Below are 16,307 nucleotides of genomic sequence, written 5' to 3'. Positions count from 1 at the left end.
TGGAGCTGTAGCTCAAGTGGTAGAATGTTAGCCTTGAGCAAAAAAGCTCAGGAAGAGCACACAGGTTCTGAGTTCAAGCCCAGTACTGGTGCCCTACCCTTCCAAAATGATAGACTTACTCTGACCATCTGGCTTCCTCCTAGCTCCACACCCCAAGAATCAAAGCAGCCACCTGTAGAACAGTTAGCATATGTGTTTCTATGTATAGAAGGAAGCATGACAATATTCCCACCTAGGCTGTTTACTGATTTGTGGGGCTGGGGTGGCTGGAAGTGACTTTAAGATTCAATACATTTCTGCACAGTTTGTTTTTTTTTAAGCAAAAAGCATACATTAACTTTGTTGTTTAAAAAATGAAACTATTAACATCAGAGACATGCTTGTCAAAAATGAGGGGGAAAAGTTGATACTAAAGAATCTACAACTCGGGGCTGGGAAAGGGGCTCAGTGGTAGAGCGCTTGCCTTGCATGCCTGAGGCCCTGGGTTCAATTCCTCAGCACCACATAAGCAGAAAAAAAAAAAAGGAAAAAAAAAAAAAGAATCTACAACTCATTGAATGAAGGAGAGGGAGGTAGGGGAGGGATGGGTAAGCATGTTGAAAGGGTGGTTCATCAAAATGCACTGTATTCATAAACTGCTTTGTTAAATGGCAACTCCTATGTGCAATTGAAGATAATAAAAAATAAATATGTGTATCCAGATCCCTGGAACCAATAAAGAAAAAATTCCAAAACTCAAGGCACTATAATTTCATTATAGTTCTATTTCAATCAAAGAAGCATTGCCCTTAGCCCTTTCTCTATCAGGGAGGTCTGTCTCCTCAAAGCCCCCCAATCAAGGGTCACTTTTCTTGGGGAGTCTCCCTTCCTCATGCCTGGCCACATATTGTCCTATTTTCTGCCCCTCCCCACCCAAACAACAGCTCTCTTGTCCACATTCCCAAGGAACTTAGGGATAACTTACTGAAAAGTACACTCAACTGCCTTTATATCTACCACACAGTCCTGGGTTTTTTAAGGTTCCATTTTTCTTTGGAACCTCAAAACAGTCTGTGTACCAGGTTCCAGGCTAGTACCTCTGGTACTAGAGAATTCAATGCATATTTGTGCATCCTGCTACATACATAGTCTTCTTTTCTCATAGTCTCACCATTAAGACAACTACACTGTAAAGTCACAGCTCTCAGACCATACAGTAGAGTCTGGAGAATATATATTTATCTTGCAATGGGTTCCAGATTGCTCCAGACAAATGTATATCACTCTTTCCCCCAGCATCCTGGAGATATCTCTGTGGTCGCTACAAATGACATCTTTATGTAACTGCTTAAAGCTTTCTTTATTTCAAAGGAAGGGAAAATGAAGCGATGCTAGGGCAGGCAGCCCCGAGGCACAGCACAGCAGTCTCTGCGGTGTTTCTGATCCATCTGTGGAGCTTGGTGCAGTGTGGTGTAATGCAGTGCAGGCTCAGCTGGCAGTTATTACTGCTGGGCTCAGCCTGCCGTGTGATTATTTTCCTCTCTCAGCCTCACTGGCCAAATATCTACTGTGTCTACTTCCCAAGGGAGAAGTGAACATTCACAGTGGTCATGGCTAGGGACAGTGAAGCGGAGATACCCAGAGGTGTTGTGTGTAATGATGAGGCATGTTGATTCCCTCCTACTTATTTTGCAACTGTCAGCTAGTCCTTAAAATTAGCAAGATGAGCAATAAATGGAGAGTGGTTTAAATAAAAAATTACCCATTTATATTTTATTTTTCATGCCAGTATTGGGGCTTGAAATGAGGACTTTGTGTTCTTACTTGTCTTCTTTTGCTCATTTGTCATTCCATCACTCAAGCCACAGTTCTACTTCTCACTTTTTCTGGTTAACTGGAGATACAATCTTATGGATTTTCCTGTCTGAGCTGGCTTCAAACTGAGACTCCTGAGCAGCAAGGATTGCAGGCATGAGCCTCTGGTGCCTGGCTATTTGTCTACTTTTAAATAAATTCTGATTTACTCTAACAACTCACAAGATGGAGGTTTCCAAGGCCTGCATTTTTCAGTAATATCTTTCCTAGGGGGAATCAGAACTTTGGAAGGTTCCAGAGTACAAGGCCAGCCCACTGCTTGTCTAAGTTAAATCCATGCCTCAGGATCTTTGTCCCAGATGGAGGTTGCTGGGATATGTTCTGTCCTTATTATTTCACAGCTGCACACAGGCAGCAGGTCCTAACCCCATCTTCATAGAACAGAAGTTGCAGACAGAATTATAGACTCAGGAGCTTCAACGCCATTTCTATGGCTGTCAATAGTTCCTAAGGAACTATCATACATATATCCTATAGTTCCAAACTCTATCTTCATGGACCCCATATGCACCCATGCTCCCTCCCTTTGCACACCCAGGCCACTGAGTCCCATCCTTAGCCCTTCCCCACTCCCACTTTGGAGGCTTAATCTTTCTCCCTGTGGTTCCTGATTCCTGTGTCTTCATCTAGAGATGAATTCTCCCTCAAGACCCTTCTCTGATTCATTGGTGTATCAGCCACTCTCCCCAGACCAGAAACTACTGTGATCAGGCACTGGGATGTATTCACCTGTGCTTGCCCTGAGTTTGTCATGACACGTGGCTCTCAGGAAAACATCCTGCAGTGCATCCTCTGTGTGCTTTGTGGGACACTGAGTCTGGGACCTCTATCTACAAGTCAAGAGTCCCTTCATGAGTTCTTTGACAACAAGGAATGAATTTACTAATTCTCTAGTATGGTATATAGGTCATTGGAATGCATTTTTAGAGAAAATGAGCTCAGAAACTTTATGTACATCATCTTTTAAAAAAAAATAGGGTCTTGCTCTGTAGCTCCAGCTGGCCTCAAACTCTTGCTTCTTCTGCCTCAGTTTCTTGGGTGCTGGGATTACAGGTTGTGCACTACCATGTCTAGCTCATGTGGGCCTTCTTACATCCTCATCACCAAATTGAAAGTCCTAAAGCTTGTAATACACTCAGAATAACATGTAGACCTTGCTTTTCCAAGTAAATGGTGAAAGCCATGATCTCCTCTAAGCTCTCAAACCTTGTAACTTGGAAAGGTCATAATTATCACAGTCACCAGAGCCCAACAAATCCTGGTTAGAAGACTTGGCATGTGGCTTTTGTTGAAAAGATTATTCTGCAGCATAAGTTATTGGTTATGTGTTCCACCTGCTCAAAATGCCTAAAGTCCCTTACCTCCCAGATAAACAAGCGCCAGCTAGCTACATGTGAGAATTTAGGAGGTATCATGGGGCTGGCATGGCGGTGTGTTAACACTGAAAATTCCTCATATTCTTGTGATCATTCATTCACAGGCTTAAACTTTTGGATACCGCAGCAGATATCACTGAATGCTTGACTGAGGGCCAAGGCATCATCTGAGCCATCATCCTGAGCTTGCATTGTTGAGCTATGCCGTCCAAAGTGATATGTGCAGTCTAGTGCTAGGTGGACTAAACATATATTTGTTCCTTTGTTGTTACAGAATTTGTCACTTGTCTATTGACCAGTTTTATGAGCATCTGCAATGTGCCAGGGAGGGTCTTAACAGAGTTCTGATTAGGGCCAAGCCCTTTTCCCTGGGAGTATCTACATTTTAGTGGACCTGAGAAAAGTAAACAAGCAGACACACAAATGCACATAATCTAGGCAGTAGTATGTGCACAGAAGAAAAGTAAACACAGGCCAAGGGGGCAAGGGGATGAGGATGATTGGGAAATCCTGTTTTCTCTTCTGCCACTGGGTCCCTCTTTCTGGTGGAGAATTCTCCCCTGGGGTTGTAGGAACTTTCTTTCCTTACTCAGGAAAGCCGAGTAAGGCTGTATTTGCTGGCATCTGAAGAACAGAACTGGGTTCGGGAGGCTTCTTGGAACTGAGCCCTCCAGGAGCGAGTGGCAAAGGGACTCTCATGGCTCTTCCTGCTCCTCTCACCTTGCCAACTTGTGTGAGACATCACCAGTGATCTCATCCCACAAAGTAATTTGTCTTTTGTTTTCGTAGTACTAGTGTTTGAATTCAGGGTTCCTGGCTTTAGGAAGGTGGTCTGTCACCTAAGCCATACCTCCAGCCTTTTTGCTTTATTTTTCAGATAGGGTCTTGTGGTTTTGACTGGGGGCAGGCCTCAGATCATAAGTAAGAGGGCCTACTTATGCCTCAAGTGTAGTTGCTAACAGAGGCCTGGACTCCCATGCCTGGAAGAGAGAGTAGATTTTTGTTTCCTGGTACTGAGGCTTGAACTCAGGACCTGGGCAATGTCCCTTAGCTCATTTGCTCAAGGCTTAGTGCTCTATCACTTGAGCCACAGCTCCACTTCTGGCTTTTTGCTGGTTAATTGAAGATAAGAATCTCAGACTTTCCTGTCCAGGCTGGCTTTGAACCAGGATCCTCAGATCTCAGCCTCCCAAGTAGCTAGGAGTGAAGGCATGAGCCACTAGCACCCAGCTCAGAAATTACCTTTTAATTATCATGGTTTCCACAATAAAATATTTTGATTCACTTGTCATCAAACTCTTGAAGCTGAACATGGTAAGCCAGGATCAGTGTGAGCAAAATCACTTCACTATTCATTCAAAAGTATCAGAGCATCTGGCTGGCATCCCTCCCCCTCCCCATACTGTGTGAGAACAAAGGCCAGTGGGTATGGACTTGGTCCTTTTGTGCTCAGGAGGCCATGCATGGTGGCAGCACCATAAGCAGTAGGAGAGGGGCCACGTATATGGACAGAGTATTAAAGCTATAGGGCCACTGACATCTTTGCAGTGGCTTTTGAGCTGCGACTTGAGCCAACAGACCCTTGTTACATCATCACTAGGATGGCAAGAAGGACAGACTATGGCCTCCCATATATGTGGAGACCACCAGCTCCAGGGCAACTACTCCAGGCTCTAGGTGCAAATCCTCTGGCTTCCTGCCTTGATTACCACCTCTTACCCAAAGCTACTGTGGGTTCCACTTGGTGCCCTAGTAAGCCTCCAGGCTGTGTCCTGTCAGTGCAGCCCTGAGCTACTCTGTATCAGTCACACTACAGCTGAGGGAGCAGGTCAAGCCTCTATTACAGAACAGAGACCTCCCCTAGAGTCAAGACAAGTTCTCACCCTGTTCATAAACCCTTCTCAGTCGTGAACATGCCCGAAAATTAGGGGCTGGGGACTGTCTCTGAGATTTTTTGTTCAAGCACTCTGCCACTTGAGCCACAGCACCTCTTTTCTTGAAGGTAAGAGTCTCACGGACTTTGAACTGCAATCCTCAGATCTCAGTCTCCTGAGTAGCAGCTAGGATTATCATGTGAGGCACCAGTGCCCGGTCCTTACTGCTTTTTCCACCATCCTTCCAGCTGCTCCCCAGTCAAACCAAGCTTCTCCTGACTTGCTCAGCGCCTTTGCACTTCTTTCCCTTCTTCCATGAATGATGTTCCCAAATACCACATGTCTCTCTCCCTTTCTTCTTCCAGTTCTCTCAGGCCACCTCCCTAATGACTGCGTCTTTGCTTTCTCTATGGTGTTTCTCACCAGCCGTTATATGTTTCTTGGTTCCATGGTTGGTGACAATCTCCTCTATCAGCATAAACACAAGAGATCACAGCCCATCTACTTTGTCTAGCTTCTCAGTACCTAGAACAGAAGCTGGCATAAGGCAGGTGCTCCCTAAATGCACAGGGAAGTGGCTCCACAGCCACCCAGGTGTTGCTGCATTACCTGCCTCCATTCCCTGCATTCGTCAATGCAGCACTTGACACCTTTGGGTTCCAGGGTCAAATAACCTCTTGCTTGTTGTCCATCTGCCTTCAAGCTTGGCAGGATCCTCCTCCTCAGGAATTCAGGAATGCCACACCCCACCCCACCCCCTGCCCTTGGCCAGCTCATGACTCATTCCTTCCTCCATGTCACATCCACATCTAGCCATGAGCATAGCCTTCCCTCCACATGCACAGATCAAACTCAGAGGGTTGTTCTTGAAGTCTTCTTTCCCCAATGCCACCATCGTCAGGCCTCTGGCTTTGCTCCTTCTCTACAGTCATACCTCTTATTCTTATATGACCTCTGTACCCTTCATCTGTTTTCTCAACAGAAGATAGTGGTGCAGTTTACAGCACATCCTCATCATGGTACTCCTGTGCTAGGCTTATTCTTCACTTGCCTCTGCTCTCAGGATAATGATCAGATCCTTAACACAGCTTCTACAGGAGACATTTTTAATCAGGACACACTGATACAGTTGTTCACTACTAAAATACCTCTGTTCTTCTTGGTTAACAGCCAGTGTCTCCAGCTCTTTGCTACTACTGATACCTGCTTCCCTGGCCCAACTCTGTTCCTTTTCCTGAATCAGCAACTACAGGGCACACACACACACACACACACACACACACACGAGCAGGGCACACACAGACACACAGACACACACACACAGACACACAGACACAGATACACAGACACACAGACACACACACACAGACACACACACACACAGACACACACACACACACACACACACACACATATGAGTTAAGGACCCTAAGGGTATATTGTCTCAATTGCCGAACACTGGAAATTCCAGCTTGATTGTAGTTTTACCTCATCTAATCCCCTTTGCTCTCTGTTCTGGGCCTTTAAACTCTGTTCTTTTTCCTGCCTCTGGGACTTTGAATGGCTATTCTTTGGATTGGAATGCACTTCTTCTTTCACCTCACTGAACCCTGCCCATCCCTTCAACTCATCTCTGATGTCTGACTCTAGATCATGCATCTTACCTTTTCTCAGAATATTTTAGACTTTTCCTGATTGGTACCTAACTTAGATTAGGTGTTGCATATCTCCTTGTGGAGTTATCTGATGATCCACTCTCATTGCCAGTAGGCTGCATCTTATGAAGGCAGAGGGCCAGGGTTTCTTTTACTCTTCTTTCTCATCACTGCAGTCAAGGAGTCTGCATGTGTATGGAGAGGCACAGGTAGAAGCCAGATACATGTTGTAAAACATGTTGTAAAACACTGATGCTTTATACAATTGGTGAATAAAAGAGCCAGCACTCATGTAAAGAGACTGGGTGGGAGAGGTCAGTGCCTGTGTGCACTTAGGCAGTCATGTCTTCTATAAACAGAATAATGATAATAAAATTAATAGATATAACCTCTGTAAAAAAGGAAGCTGCCCAAATATTCATGTTGCTTATATAAACAGAGAGCTCCTCTTGCCATACTCCTGGAGTAATTACTTCCTTCCTCCCTGGCAGCAGCCCTGGCTCTTTGCCCACAGGGCTACATGGGAGAATGTGGGGGACTTATTGAGGAGCATGGGTAGGGTAATGCTAGTTCCATCACAGTACAGAGACTCCAAAGACCCCCAGTCATGCGCCCAGGACTAAAACCTAGTGTTATTGTCTCAAACAGTGAGTGCAAGCTTCATGGAGGAGATGGAAAGCTCCAGGGGTCATTAGGAGGCTGGCCCTCTGACCATCAGAAAACAGCAGTTCTTGCCTTCACTTAAGGCCCAGTTTAGCTACTGTGCCTTCCCTAGCACTCTCCTCTCCCCTCTGAAGTAGGAACTACACCACCCTGCACAGCCAGGGAGGCTCTGGCCATTCCACCCTGCTCCTTTCCAGGGACAGCCAGCCACCCATGGTCACCTGCAGCTGCATAGTCACCAGCCCAAGACATAGACAACAAGAGTCCAGTTCTTGGGACCTCTGGGACAAACAGGCAGCAGGCAATTGAGAACAGTAGGTCTCTATTCCCTTTTTCCTGCACTTCCTCCATGCAGCTGGGTCTCTAAATGATCCTGAGGGCAGTTAGGATGGAGGTCTGGAGCTGAGGCTAGAGCCAGTCCATGCTGTCAAAACAAAGTGCATAGAGCCGGCCTCTAGTGGTTCATGCTTGTAATCGTAGCTACTCAGGAGGCTGAGCTCTGAGGATCATGGTTCCAAGCCAGCCCAGGCAGGAAAGTCTGTGAGACTCTTATCTCCACTTAACCCCAGGAAACTCGAAGTGGTGCTGTGGCTCAAAGTGGTAGAGCACTGGCCTTGAATGAAAAAAGCTCAAGGACAGTGCCCAAGCCAAGTTCAAGCCCCATGATAGAAAAAAAAATGCATAGTACCTGGTCACCTGCTGCTCTGAGCCAAAAGTGCCCAGGAACCCAAGGGACTGGGTAGTCACATCCACAGGAGCTCAATCTAGCAAAGCCTTGATGGTTCCTATAGAAAATGAGTCCTGGCTCAGGAATTCTATGCTCAACTGTCACCATTCAGCTAAATAGCTTCCTTGGAAAGCTGGAGCTGTACACTTCAGAAGGCAACTGAGGGTCACTTTTCTCTGGTAGGCATGGACCAACCTTCAGAACTTACCCTGCTGGCCAGGGAAGTGAGGGAGGAATGTAACGCCCTCCCCTGGTAGAGGACAGCACTGCAACTTGTGCTGCTGCTTCTGGGGTGTGGTGGGAAGGTGCTTGGGGCTTCTTCCAGTCCCACACAGTGGCACAGCAGGACTGTCATCTGTCCTCACCTTTCTGCTTCTACCTCCTTCCCCCAAAGCAAAGAGTACAGAGTTTCTATCTGCAGGCATGTTTTACTATCTATCAGGGTCATGGTTCAATCACAGTGAAGGCTCTGGCCATGCGTGTGGGAGTTGGTACTTCTGGGTGGGAGGGGAGGTAAAGGGAGGAGGCTGGCTTCTCCCCATCCAGCCTGCATTCCCAAATCCAGACTCATACTGCACCTCCAATCATGTCCTCCAGCCATGGCCATGGCTCTGCTTAAAAAAATGCATCTCAGCTGCCTGCCCCTCTCTGATCCTTCTACCGTGCCTTCTTTCAGCCAAAAGACCAACACAAATCTGATGGAATATCGACTCTGAGAAAGAGCAGGTTGCATTCTACATTTTCAACAGGGCCTGGAGGGACAGGGGATAGAAGCACACTACCCATGGAAAAGGCAACCTGCATCCTGGAAATGTATTTCTCTTAGCCTGAAGCTATCATCCAGGCTTCTACAGTGTGGAAGAACTGTGACTAAATTGCTAATGAGAGAAGCCAGTCTGAATGCAGCTAGGATGCAACTTCTAGGAGTCCCCAGAGACTCCAAAATCTCAGAGACAGAAGGTAGAAGGGCAGCCAGGGGCTGGGGTGGGGGAAGGAGGAGCTGTTTTCTAGTGGGGACAGAGCTTCACTGGCCATGTGAATGCAGAATTCCATAGGTGAGTGGTGGTGGCAGATCATTTGCAAAGGAAATGTGCCTAGCATAAGCAAACTAGGTACTAAAGAATAGTGAAGTCATATCTATTTCAGCACACCTAAAAACAATCGTGAAAATGGTTAAGATGATTTAATCAAAAAGTTATAATTGTTTTGATTTGCATTTCTTTTATGGCTAGAGATGTTGAGCATTTTTTCATGTGTCTATTGGCCATTTTTACTTCTGAGAAGATTCTCTTTAGCTCATTAGCCTATTTACTAATTGGGTTATTGGATTTTTTGAGAATTTTATGTTTCAACTTCTCTGTACATTCTAGATATTCAGCCATTATCTGTTGTGTAGCTGGAAAAAGTCTTCTCTCATTCTGTAGGTTGTGTTTTTCTTTTTTTTTTTTTAAACTGATCCAAGACTGGGACTCAAACTCTGTATTTGCAGCCACTTTTGCTCATTGGCTAGCACTTTACCAAGTAGGCCATACTTCTAACCCCTGTAGGCTGTCTTTTTAGCTTGTTGGCTATGTCCTTTGCCCTGAAAAAAAAAACTTCTAAATATGATGCAGTCCATCAGGTGCCATTGGCTCACGCCTGTAATCCTAGCTACTCAGGAGGCTGAGTTCTGAGGATCCTGGTTCAAAGCCAGCCCGGGCAGGAAAGTCCGTGAGACTCCTAGCTCCAAGTAACCACAAGAAACCAGAAGTGGTGCTGTGGCTCAAGTGGTAGGGTGGTAGTCTTGAGCTGAAAAACACAGGGACAACACTCAAGCCCAGAGTTCAAGCCCCACAACTGACAAAAAAAAATTGATGTAGTTGCATTTATCTAGTCTTTCTTTGATTTGCTGTACTTCTGGGTCTATTCAGAAAGTTTCTACCTGTGCCCAGGAACCCTGTTTCCCCGACTCCTACCTGTAATAGTTTCATGGTTTCAGATCTTACATTGAGGTCTTTAATCCATTTTGAATTGATGCTGGTACAAGATGATCTATAAGGATTGAGATTCCACCTTACTCTAGTTAGAATGGCCATTATCAAGAAAACAAACAATAACAGATACTGGAGAGAATGTGGCCAAAAGGGAACCCTACTACTACTGTTGGTGGGAATGTAAACTTGTTTAACTGCCCTAGAAAGCAATATGGAGGTTCCTCAAAAACTTAAACATAGAACTACCCTATGATCCAGCAATTCTACTCCTGGTATTTACCCAAAATATTACAAACTAGGATACAGTAAAACCACAAGCACCATGTTTACTGTAGCACAACTCACCATAGCCAAGGTATAGAATCAGCTCAGATGCTCCTCTATGGACAAATGAATCAGGAAAATATCACGTACACATGCATAATGGAATTTTACTCATCCATTAGAAAGAATGATAGTATACCGTTTGTAAAGAAATTGGAAGAACATGGGGAAAATTATGTAAGTGAAGTAAATCAGGCCCAGAGAGGGACAAAGGATCCATATTTCCTCTTATATGTGAAAGCCAGATTTGGCTTATAAACTCCTAACTAAATATGTTGGGTGGTATGCAAGTATATATGAACATATTAACTGGAATATGGTAGATTGAGATCTCAAATAGTATAATTCCTTAGAAAACCAAAAATCAAAAGCCAGGCGCAAGTAATCCTAACTACTCAAGAGGCTGAGATCTTAGGATGGTGGTTCAAAGCCAGCCCCGGCAAGAAACTCCATGAAACTCTTATCTCCAATAAACTACTTGGAAAACCGGAAGTGGTGCTGTGGCTCAAGTGGCAGAGTGCTAGCCTTGAGTTGAAGAGCCGAGGGACAGCATCCAGGCCCAGAGTTCAGGCCCCATGACCACCAACAACAAAAAAAGAAAGCCAAAATCAAAGTTCAGCAAAATAAAACACCAGCAAGTGAGTACTCGAAAGGGGGGTGGGATAGGGTCAAGGGAAAAGGAGTAGATGAATGAAGTAGGGAAGGGGAGGGGAGATACAGACAAGAATCCAGTGTAAAAAAAGAATCCAGTGTATATCCTACAAAATTAATAAAAGTGAGGAAAGCATGGGTAGGGGAAGAATGGATGAGAAAGTTGAAATGAGTGACATTGATCAAGATATATTGTATTCATAAACTTCTTTGTTAAATGGCAACTCCTTCATGCAACTACTTAAAGATAATAAGCTTTAAAAAGTTACAATTGAAGGATACAGGTGCACCCATTGCAATAATGAGATGTACAAGTCCTTATATCGAAAAAAGAACTTTACAACTTTGGTGCGGGGGGGGGGGGGGATTGGGTAGGTGGAGGGAGGAGTATGGGAAGGGATGGAAAGGGGAAACAAAGAGGAGGCAACATGCTTGATAAAAAATGTACTCGTTATCTTGCCCATGTAATTGTAACTCCTCTGTAAGGTATTCTCAGATAAAAAAATAAATAAATAAAGTTACAATTGGTCCAGTTATTCTAAATTAGACACTGAGTTAACATGTGTACCTAACTCAATTGGTTATTAAATAGCAACAATAAAACCCAAACAAGTCAGCAATCCACTGGCTAAGCCCTACACTGCTCCCTCTCCTGAGGCCTGGTTCTTTTATGTTAAGATAGTGCACAGATCACCCCAAGCACATTCGGTTTCCTTCCAGCCCTGTTTGAGATCAGGCTCCTGGCTCATGGGTCATGAGCCAGCCAAGCAAGCCACTGTATCCCAAGTCAGGCTTCATCTTCCATCCTCTACACTGAGCACAGCCCCAATTGCCTTTTCCCAGCTCACTGCCAGGACTTGTAAGGTTGCTGGTGGACAAAGGAGGCATGATGTCCACACAAATACAGACTTCTTCAAAGGCCCTTCCTCCCATCTACTTTCAAAGGCCACATCTGCTAGAGTGAGGTCAGGGACCCACACAATTTCTAAGGGAAGGGGCAAAAGAGGATTGGATTATGGGCCTCAGTAGTGTGTACCCAAAGGGGGAAGCATCCCTCTGAGTAGGTGTGGATTTGGCCTCAGATGGCAAAAATCCCTGGGGTGTGAGATTCTGGGAAAAGGTGAGAAACACAGTTTCAGAGCTCTCAGGAAATGACACCAAACAGGACCTGCTTTTTAAAAAGAACATGTCTGTCTCCATTACTTACCTGGTTGCAAGTGTTAATGTCCACCCCATTCCGCAAGTGGTCCAGAGCCTTGTCCAAGTTGCCAGATCTAGCTGCCCTCAGAAAGCTGGTGGCCGCATCGGCCTGTGGGAAAACAATAGGCTATGAGTGTCTCCATTGTTAACAATCTTAAGGCTCTTTGTGCCCCAGGCCATGGCAGCAGGTATTCTACTCTCCGGTTAGAACACCTTGTCCACAATATCCTCAGGTATATGAGTTCCCTTGGGCCCTCAGCTGGACTGTTCTGGGGCCCAGAATGGGAGGTGTGCTCCCATTCTTTGAGGATTTCATAATCAAACATTCTTGACCAGGACCTGGGGAGGGGGGGTGGGCGGCGGCGGGGGAACCAGCTTTGAGAGAATCTTGCTCCTGTTCATACAGAAAATGTTCAGCAGGGTCAGAACTCACTGCTTCTAGATTTCAAGGCTCATATCTTGCTGTAGATTCTGCAAGGGCTCACCTAGGCCCAGGCTCCAGTGAGTTGTGAAGGAGGCCAGAGAAGGAAGTAAGCTCAGCTCTTCATAGAAGGCTTATGCTTTGCCATCAGCCCAACCTTGTTGCATTTCACAGGTGATATACAGCCACAAGTGCATGTTGTGCGGGCTCACACACAGAGATGTAGACTGTAGGCTTTCCCAGAGATAAGAGGCACAGCAGGACACACAGGCTAGTACAGCTCTGAAATTCTGAAACTTAACCTCCCAGGTCTGGCTCTTAACAATCAGACACTCTGTCAGATGTCTGGGATGAGAGTGAAGATCTTGCCTTGGGAGCTCTGGATTGCATTAAGCGTATGACAACTAGAGAAGGACAATGGAAAGTTTGCTGCTGAAGATGAACACAGGAGGAGTAAAGGGGTCAAGGCCACAGCAGCTGCCCTAAGTGTAGCAAGCACCTTAAAGTGCGTGGCTGCTCTCAAATCCATCTTCTCATCTGTAAACTGGGGACAGGAAGGCCTTTCTCATATCCTGTGATGCTTCAATGAAATAGCTTACTGCATAAAGTGTGAGTACAATACTTGATGTGCAAAGCTGAGTTTATCAGGTCAGCATGGCTAAGGGTCCTGGGTGCAGTGGCTCAAGCTTGTAGTCCTACCTATTTTGGAGGAAGAGACCTGGAGGAGGAGGTTTGAGGCCAGCCTGGGAAAAAGAAAGCTCACAAGACTCCATCTCAACCAATGGCTGGACAAAGTGGTTTACATGTATTTGTCATCCCAGTGATGCAAGGAAGCACAACAGCTGGGTGCAGTGTGAAGACCCTGTCACAGCATCATAGCTGGGTATAGTGCAGAATGCCTATCATCTCTCCCCCCACCCCCACCCCTTTGGATATGGGAAGAACAAGTAGGAGGATCACAGCCCCGGGCATAAAGTGAGATCCTACCTCAAAAATAACCAAAGAAAGGCTGGGAAGGTGGCTCAGTGGTAGAGCGCTTACCTTGCATGCATGAAGCCCTGGGTTCAATTCCTCAGCACCACATAAACAAAAAGAAAAAAGCCGGAAGTGGAGCTGTGGCTCAAGTGGTAGAGCACTAGCCTTGAGCTGAAGAGCTGAGGGACAGCGCCCAGGCCCAGAGTTCAGGCCCCACAACTGGACCCCCCCAAAAAAATAATAATCAAAGCAAAAAGGGGCTAAAGGTACAAGTCAAGTGGCTGAGTGCTTACCTTGCAAACACGAGGCCCTGAGTTGAATCCCTAATATCACACACACAAAAGGTTGAATGACTTGTGAATGTGTGTGTTGCCGTTCCTGCAGATGACCTCACCTGGTGGCTTCCTCTGCGTTGCCACTCTCTCTCATCTGCCACATTTTCAGAGCATGGGTGATATGCTAAATGATGTGCTCCCAAAAGGCAAAGCACATTGTAAGCCCCGTAGCCTGTGACTGTCCTTGTTTGAAAGAGATCTTACAGCTGTAATTAAGTTGTGGCTCCTAAGATGAGATCATCTAGATTCCCTAGGTTGACCCTACAGCCATGGATAAGTGTCCTTCAAGAAGGACAAGGAGAGAGTTGGAGGCAGAAAGTAGAGGGCTTAGAGCCTTAACCATGGAAACCGATGTCTCCTGAGAGCCCAAGATCCTCAGCCTGATTCCTGAGGAGGAAGCATGGCTTTGCACAGCACACAGTCAGTCACTCGCACTTCTAGCCTCTAGAATGGGAGAGAAGAAAATTTGTTCTTTGAAGCTACCATTTTGTATTAACACTTGTCATGGCAGGTGCAGGAAACTAATATATAGATGACTTGAAACCCTAAACATAAAAGACTCAAAATCCACAGCCATACTTTCCAACAATGCTATACAATGAAATTCTGGGCTATGCACCTTTGCATTTAACAGTGAACCATGGTAGAAAAGAACCATCAATATTAGATCTTCCTTCCTTGCTGCCACCCTTCCCTCCTCTATCATGTAAGCTCAGATACAAGTTATGACACATGTTCATACTTTACTGTCACCAATGTGGCAGGATATCCCCTTCTTGTCCTCTTTCTTGTCCCATTTGGTCTGGCCCTGGTTACTTCCTGGACACTTGGCCTCTTTTTTCTTCCTTCTAGGTCTTATTGGAACCCTGTAGGATGCTACCCTTAGACACAGTTTCTAAACCTAGGATCCATAAGACAAAAGTTTTGTTTCAAAATCATTTTAAACATGTCTCTCTCTAGCTATTGAATTTATGCAAGTTGTGTCTTCCCAGTCAGATTGTTTATTTCTCAGGCCTGGGACCAAATCTTCTGTTGGTTTCGACAAAGCTATGCATGTCTATAAGGCCAAGGCTGCCCACTGCCCAATGGCCTTAGCTCTCAACAGCTGGCTGGGCCAACGAGACATCTCAGAAAGGAAGACCTGTCCATTGGTCCCCATGTATGACCTGTATTCCAGAGAAATCAGACTCAAGGTCTCTCTCTCAGATAAATACCTATGGCTGCTGATTCACAAAGGATGTCTGCCTGCAACTAGCTAGAAGGAAAACACATTATTCCCCAAGACTAAGAGTGTTAAAGAGACAAGTCCCAACCAATGAAATGTCTTTTGCAGCACAATAACAGGTTTGGGATAAAAACCTGAGAATGGATGGATAAAAATAGATGTGATATCAACAAATGACACTGTAGCTTTGGAAGCAAAGCAGCCAATCATGTCAAACAAGCAGATAAATCAAGGATAACAGAAGCCAATTTGGATTTCACTGAGGACAGTTAAACAGTTTTTTTTGGTTTCTATATTATAATGGTAAAATTATGATAGTAGTCATTGATCCACACATATTACTGGTATCTTTTATTGTTGTTTGCCTTTGTGCTAGGGATGAGCCCAGAGTTTTAGGGATGCTAGATGAGCCCTCTTCCATTGCTCCATCCCCTCCCCTCAGCTCATATTTTAATCCTCATGGCAATTTGTGAGGTACGTATAATTGTATCCCATTTTAAAGGTGTAACACTGAGGTTTGGAGACATTAATGACTGGCCCAAATTCTGCAACTGGTTAACACATAAGGCAGGTGTGCCTGACTAGGTACAGTGTCAGCCAACTCAACACTAAGAATATCCATTCATAGCATGCTGATAGTGTGGCACTGTGCAATACCACAACTAACCCTCTGCAAAGCTGCTTGTGGGAATGTTTAGCAGATCCTGCTCTGTCCCTAAGGCCAACTGGACTCTAGAAAGGAATCATCTAGTTTTCAACCTTCCTTTCACTAATGATGAATTTGAGGCCCAGGAAGTAAAGTGAATGGCTGGGGTAACCTAAACCATTCAAGGTGAAGTAACTTGTTACTGTCATTTTTCCCTTTGCTCTTCTGTGGGCACAGAGTAGACAGGACAAGAGCAAGATCCTTGGGTTAAACTGTAGGCAGTGACATTACTCACCCACCCACCCCTGGCTACTGTGCCCTGCTCACTTTAATTCCACAGTGCATTTACTGAGGGCCCGGTTCAAGTCCAGTATCTCTCTGGCAGATAATTAGGGTGAGGGGGAGTAG

At 45.3% G+C, this 16,307-nt stretch overlaps 1 protein-coding gene across 10 annotated transcripts in view; it reads right to left on the bottom strand.

Moving 5' to 3' along the window:
• The window catches only part of Ank1 (ankyrin 1), a 226,849-nt gene that overhangs the window by 88,247 nt on the left and 122,295 nt on the right, over positions 1-16,307 (bottom strand). For 9 of the 10 annotated variants that reach the window (XM_070016090.1, XM_070016092.1, XM_070016093.1 and 6 more), the window contains exon 2: positions 12,305-12,406. The exons of the other annotated variant lie outside the window; for it this stretch is intronic. In XM_070016090.1, the coding sequence (XP_069872191.1) occupies positions 12,305-12,406 (102 nt within the window). The remainder of the gene's footprint in view (positions 1-12,304; positions 12,407-16,307) is intronic. 10 annotated transcript variants of the gene reach the window in all.

Source organism: Dipodomys merriami, unplaced genomic scaffold, assembly GCF_024711535.1.
Source record: "Dipodomys merriami isolate MVZ:Mamm:240054 unplaced genomic scaffold, mDipMer1.0.p SCAF_12, whole genome shotgun sequence".
NCBI lineage: Eukaryota > Metazoa > Chordata > Mammalia > Rodentia > Heteromyidae > Dipodomys > Dipodomys merriami.
This window is presented reverse-complemented; position numbering and strand designations above follow the sequence as displayed.